Source organism: Taudactylus pleione, unplaced genomic scaffold (genome assembly GCF_031769625.1).
Source record: "Taudactylus pleione unplaced genomic scaffold, aTauple2 ptg000560l, whole genome shotgun sequence".
Lineage (NCBI taxonomy): Eukaryota > Metazoa > Chordata > Amphibia > Anura > Myobatrachidae > Taudactylus > Taudactylus pleione.
Genome location: NW_028284962.1, coordinates 3,493,356 through 3,499,355, shown reverse-complemented (window position 1 = coordinate 3,499,355; position 6,000 = coordinate 3,493,356). Strand labels below are relative to the sequence as shown.

Below are 6,000 nucleotides of genomic sequence, written 5' to 3'. Positions count from 1 at the left end.
TGTGGGCTATGGGACTGAATCAGGGCGCTTTTTTTTTTTATTTCCACCTCCAGGCCGCTTGCATAGCTGTGGGTGACCACCCACAGCTTGTGCGAGCGGCCTGGCAATGGTCGCGACCATTGACATTGCGAGGAGATCCTAAGGTAGGGTCTCACCACTCGCAATGCCGAGTGGACTTCCTGCTCTAATAGAGCAGGAAGTCCACTACTGACATCACGAGTGATGTTAGTAGGGCCGACCACAAACGGTAGGCATTACTCCGGGAACGCCTCCGTTTGTGCAGCCACCCCCCCCTACAAAACGGGGCGAGTTGTCGATCAATGTTGACAGCCGCCCCGTTTTGCTACGAGCCCCAGAGCGAGTGAAGTTCTCACTCGCTACGTATACGCACACGTGTGGCGCGCACTGCGCATGTGCACTGGGCCACCATCGACCCGCTTGCGAGCGGGTCTGAATCAGGCACTATATGCAAAAGCAACCATTATTTACCCTATATGCAAACACAAAAATGTAATTGCACCCCTTACTGCATTGCTACATGGTTTGTACAGGTGCAAAGATACTTGCTTTTTTTTTTTTTTGCTTTATTTCCCAGCTCAGAATCAGCCCCTGATCAGTATATTGCCAGAATCATACTGTACAGGCATGCTCTTCTTATAGCTAGCCCTAGGGCACAAATATAAGGCCGAAGGCACAGAGGTAGGCCGTCTACTACTACTCTCCGGACCAGCTTATGACGGGTTAATACTAGTGGGCCGAACAGGCCACATGTGACATGCGCGAAAATCATGTGACCACGTTTTTTTTTCGTTTTTTCTTCAAGAAGCCACGCCCTCCCACTTTCTGAAGACCCCAACATGGCGGCCAGTAATTACTATGGATTCGGCAGCGACGGACACAGCAGGTACGCAGGCAGAGAGGGAGGCGGACGGGGGCCCTGGGAGCGGGATGAGCACCTGGTATAGGACAGAAGATCCGGCATGACATACGGGGCTGTGTGGGCGGCGGATAGCGCTGTATAGAGGATGCCCATTATCGTGTCGGGAAGAGAACGGAAGTAGCGCGGCTGCGGCCTTGTTCTCCCCTCCCCCTTCCAGCCTGCGCTGCTGCCCGCCACACGGATTGCACATGTACAGCGGCGCTTGCAGGCATGCACTGCAGCTCGTCTCAGCGCTACAAACGTGTGTGTAATAAAAGCAGTTTGTTATGGGCACCTCGGGGCCATTAACTATCCGTTTACAAAATGCCGTCTGAGCGCGGCATGATGATGATGGGGCCTGCGTTTTGCCTTTGTGCATATCGCATACTGAATACTACAGCAGACACCGTGTAGCGGGCGGCGGATTGCACGCTGAGCTCTTGGGCGACGTCTATGTGAGCCGCTTGGTCTGTTGCCATGTCAGTAGGGCTGCAAACGGAGTTGGTTACAAAATGCACAACCTGATATACGCGCTGCTGCAGGGCATTCAGGATTGTCTGTGTGATCAGTGCAAATTACAGACGGGCTTATTCTCAAATTGCAGTCAGCAGAATTGTTGTTTTTTATTTTTGTTCACTGTGATAACATTGTAACCGAAAGATGTATTTCAATTCCACTACTATGCTTGTAGATGGTTTTGTAAAGTGATACATTTGTAACCAATCACAGACTAATTACATGGTGCTGCACTGGGATAAACTAAAAAAAAAACATGCTCCTTGTGCGGCTCATGAAATGTAAAAGCAGGTTCTTGTTCACCTTTGGGCCAGGGGTATATGTATCAAAGCTTGATGTGAGATAAAATTGTGATATATAGATCACCAACCAATCAGCTCCAAGCTATCATTTCTTAAACACAGCCTGCGAAATGTAATGGGGGGGTAGCCACTTAGCAAGCTTTGATACATATGCCCCTTGGGTTGAAATTCTAATTATTAAATAGACCCAAAGTTTAGCACATTTTCCAGTGTTCTGAGATACATGTTCAGAAATTACTCTTGTGGGTCATTCTGCGTAAAATCAACACCATTTCAGAAACAACTGTACCTTACATACCTATTTCAATTAAATTTGGTATAATCTTGCCATTGGTGAAAAGAAAACCCTCAAATCTTAGGCTGATGAGTACACTGGTTTTGAAGTTATATGCCTTTAAAGCTGCTATATTTTAACTTATTAAGTTTTGTTTGTTTTTTGTTTAAATTGCATTTGCTGTTTATCTAATTGAGCTAGAGAGTTGGGCAAGGTCTCATTTAAACCTTTTTAAGGGCTTTCATATGATATGTAACCTAAATATGCTTCAATAACCATTTTCTAAATGTTGGATTTCTCATATCCAATTTTTAAAATTTTTGGAAAACTCTGAAATTGTTCATATTGTTAATAAATCCCCAAAGATTTATTTTGGGATCACTTGCTATAAGAGCTTTCATTTTTGAGTGAGTCATGAAAATTATATTTATTGAGGTACTACATTCTGAGAAAATCAACAAAACAATACTTTTCACTGTTCACGTCGTTTGAGGAATGCATGTTCCTCTTGAGATGTGTGTGGGGACAAGATTCTACAGACAGCGTCTGCTCCCACTTTTGCGCAGGCACGCAAACAAAAGTGGAAAGATTCTCCAAGTGGATACTTCAATTGTGTTGAATTGGCCCACCTTTTACATTTCCCTGTACCACTATATTCAAAGAATTTAAAAACTTGGCTTTTTGAGAAAATCAAAAATTTGATTTTCAAAATTTAATGTTTTCCTTTTTTATTGAAACATACTGCTGTGTTCTATAACATGAAAGCCCACAAAAAGAGGTTTAAAATGAGTGCTTGCCTAACTCTAGCTCAATTAGGTGAGCTGCAAAAGCCATTTAAAAAAAACTGTTAATAGCAATTTTTTCATTTAAAAAATTGTAGCTTTGAAGGCCTATTATTTTTAAAACCAGTGTAATTAGCAGTCCAAGATTTTTAATTTATCTTCACACCCAAGGCATCAATTAATATACCAAATTTCATTAAAATCTGAAATGGTCAGGTTGAAACCCTGTGTTGATTTGGTGTGGAATAACACTTTTATGTAGAGAGGTGGCTGTTTGTACACAACTTATCTCTTGGATGTTGCGGTACAGGTCTGCAGTAAGATGGTTGACATTTGCTTTTGCTGAAAAGTGTTTTGATATAGAGTGGAATTGTTGAAACTGAGTTCTAGGTCTAGAAAATTGGTGGTTCTACCTCCTGAACTCAATGGAGCTTCAGAATAGGAGTGATTAATGTTGTCAATGAGGATAGATTACAGGATAATTGACTCATGATATCCCCAGTAGGTAAATGGCATAGGAGGTCCTCTCCCTGAGACATTTTTATGTTTGTTGACGTAAGGGGAGATTCAATTGTTTTTTGGGCGCCCAAACACAATGGGCACCTAATGGAGAAATTCAACTATTGCTCTGTTTGGGTGTCCGTGCCATGTGTGTGCCCAAAAGCATGGGGTGTAGCCACTTATAGCAGCTAACACCACCTAAAGTCTGGTTGTAGGTGCCCAAATTGGCCATCTAAATTCCTGATTTGGGTTTTCAAAAAGCTAACTTGTACATTTCTGCTCGCCACCTCAGGAGACTGCGAGCAGAAAAGTCTAACCGTGGCTATGTGCGACTGCTCGGAGCAACAATTTAATTGTTCCATTGTGCACCCATTAGTTTAGGCGCCCTAAAAAAACAGTTGAATTGCCCCCGTAAAGTGCTATTGAAGTTTCAGTGTCGTCCTTTAGTATCGATGGTGGCCAGATATTTATCCTAACATTTTAAATTTTAGTCTAGATTTATGCACATTAGGGTTAAGGCAGTGTAGGATATGTTTTCTTTATATTTATGTAGAATGGTTTCCTCTATTAATTTTGTACTAGATTTGTCATTGTTTCCCTGTGCTTCTTCAACATTATTTTGTTAACTGTTTATTTAATTTTCTCATTGGGTCTTTTACAATGGGGACTAAAGGCTCAACAGAAAAATACTTTCCTTCAACTCGATTCAATTCAACAGGAATTGATTAGCGCCAGGACTTAGCTCCCGGAGCTATTCAATTCTGCGCGCTGTTAGGTCGGGGAATGCCTGTTTTCTCACGCCTTAAACAAGGTGTTTAGTCGCGAGAACAGGCATTCTCCGACTAAACTTCCAGACGCGAATCTGTTTCCGCCTATCTAAGGGTAGAAAACAGCATCACGTCTGTACTTTTGTCTGATTTCTGCTTGCATTCCAGGAGGGATGCGAGAAGAAATCCTTTGTCTGGCCTAGCAGCGCGCTGAATTGAATAGCTCCGGTAGCTTATTCCCAGCGCTATTCAATTCGCGTTGAATTGAATCGAGCCCCTTGTGTGTTCTGGCTCTTGGCTGTGTGACTTCCACAAAACGATCTCTATAAAATTAAGCTTTGTTTGAAATGTTTTTTTTTTATTTTTTTTGTACATAGTCACAAAAGCATAATTAGAAGCTCCGCAATCTAGGCTACTGATGTTACAGAATTAGCCCTTATGGTCATATTGAAGACCGTACTTTAAACCCCACCATCGTCTCCTTATGAACTTGGACAAGTTACGTTTTCTCTATGCATGCTGGGTCATGGACTTGATTTGGTAGAAAACCACAACTGATGTTAAACCAATTTTGATTAAAATTATTTTGCATCATTTAAAAAAAAAAAAAATTCTAAACCTAATAAGCAATGTATGCTGATGCTTCTGTGGGCAAGTTGCCCAAATTTGTCTACTATATTGCTTTTAACCACTTGCCTGGCATGGTAGCATTTTTTCGACCACACCAGGCTGTGCTTTATCTGATCTGGTCGCAATAATGCGACTAGTCAGATAAAGGGTGGGTGGCTGCAGGAAGAGAATCTTACCGCAGCTGCTGCTCTCAGAGAGACCTTCCGATCCCTCTGCTTCCCTGCACCCTCCCCCAGTGTCTGCTGTGCCGCTGATCGGTCACCGCAGCAGGATCCCCCCCCACCTAGCGGCTGCAGAGATTAACAGCCGCTGGGAAAAAGTAAATTAAACCCATCACCCCCTAAAGTGTGCCTGAAACCATGTAAAAAGAAAAGTCGTGATGGTCGCCATGTTCCGATGGTGGTGATTCAATGTTTGAAAAACATTTTTTTTTTTTACAAATCTAAAAAAAAAAAAAAATAATAATTTTGGATACGTTGAAATACATGTTCTTCACCTAATTTACTCATTAAATAAAAGACAATTTTGAGCGTTTTTTAGAAAAAAAAATGTAAGTGCTTTAGCAACTCCTAATGGGAGCTCTGTTCTATGTGATGTGGCGCTGGACATCACTACGATGTCCGTCTGCATACATTACCGCATGTTACCTCTGTAAGGTGGAAGTAAAAATGCGCAAAGATACATCAGTGGAGTACCTTCACAGATGCACTCTGATTGTGTAGGATTTAATCGACTATACTTTTAAGGCAGGGGTGGGGAACCTTTTTTCTGTCGTGGTCCATTATGATATATATAACATTATTCGAGGGCTGGAGCAGGCCACGCCCCCTCCATGTGGTGTATCACGGGGGTGGGGTCACGCTCGCAGGTGACTACAGCAATGCCTGGAGAATTCTGAGGATGCTACGGTGGAGCTGTAAGAGCAGCGGTGTGACCGTCTGAAGCCTCCAAGCGGCACTGCTGCATATATTCTGGCTGCAGGATACCTTTCTAGACACCCTGATAGCCAGATGAGCCTAGCAGAAAAAAGCTCAGAGGGCCAGACCAAATGATTCCACTGGCCTTATACGGCCCCTGGGACCGAGGTTCCCCATATTTGCTTTCATCTCTCCTTATGTGCATGTACAGTAAGTGCTTTGTCTTGAACTGCATCCAGCTTTCCATTGAATATACACACTACATTTCAACACCCCACTTAAATTTACAGTTAAATGTCTCAATGTTCTCTAAAATGAAAGCATAGATCAAAAACATTTGGAGATGCAAATAAAGCATAGAATAACTTTGTTTAACAAACTTCAATTTAGAT

General features: G+C 42.6%; 1 protein-coding gene across 2 annotated transcripts in view; it reads left to right on the top strand.

Moving 5' to 3' along the window:
• Positions 1–822: 822 nt before the first annotated feature.
• Positions 823–6,000, top strand: part of ZFR2 (zinc finger RNA binding protein 2) — a 115,854-nt gene continuing 110,676 nt past the window's right edge. For both annotated transcript variants that reach the window (XM_088452978.1, XM_088452977.1), the window contains exon 1: positions 823–904. In XM_088452978.1, coding sequence (XP_088309104.1) covers positions 858–904 — 47 coding nt within the window. In that variant the 5' untranslated portion in view covers positions 823–857. The remainder of the gene's footprint in view (positions 905–6,000) is intronic.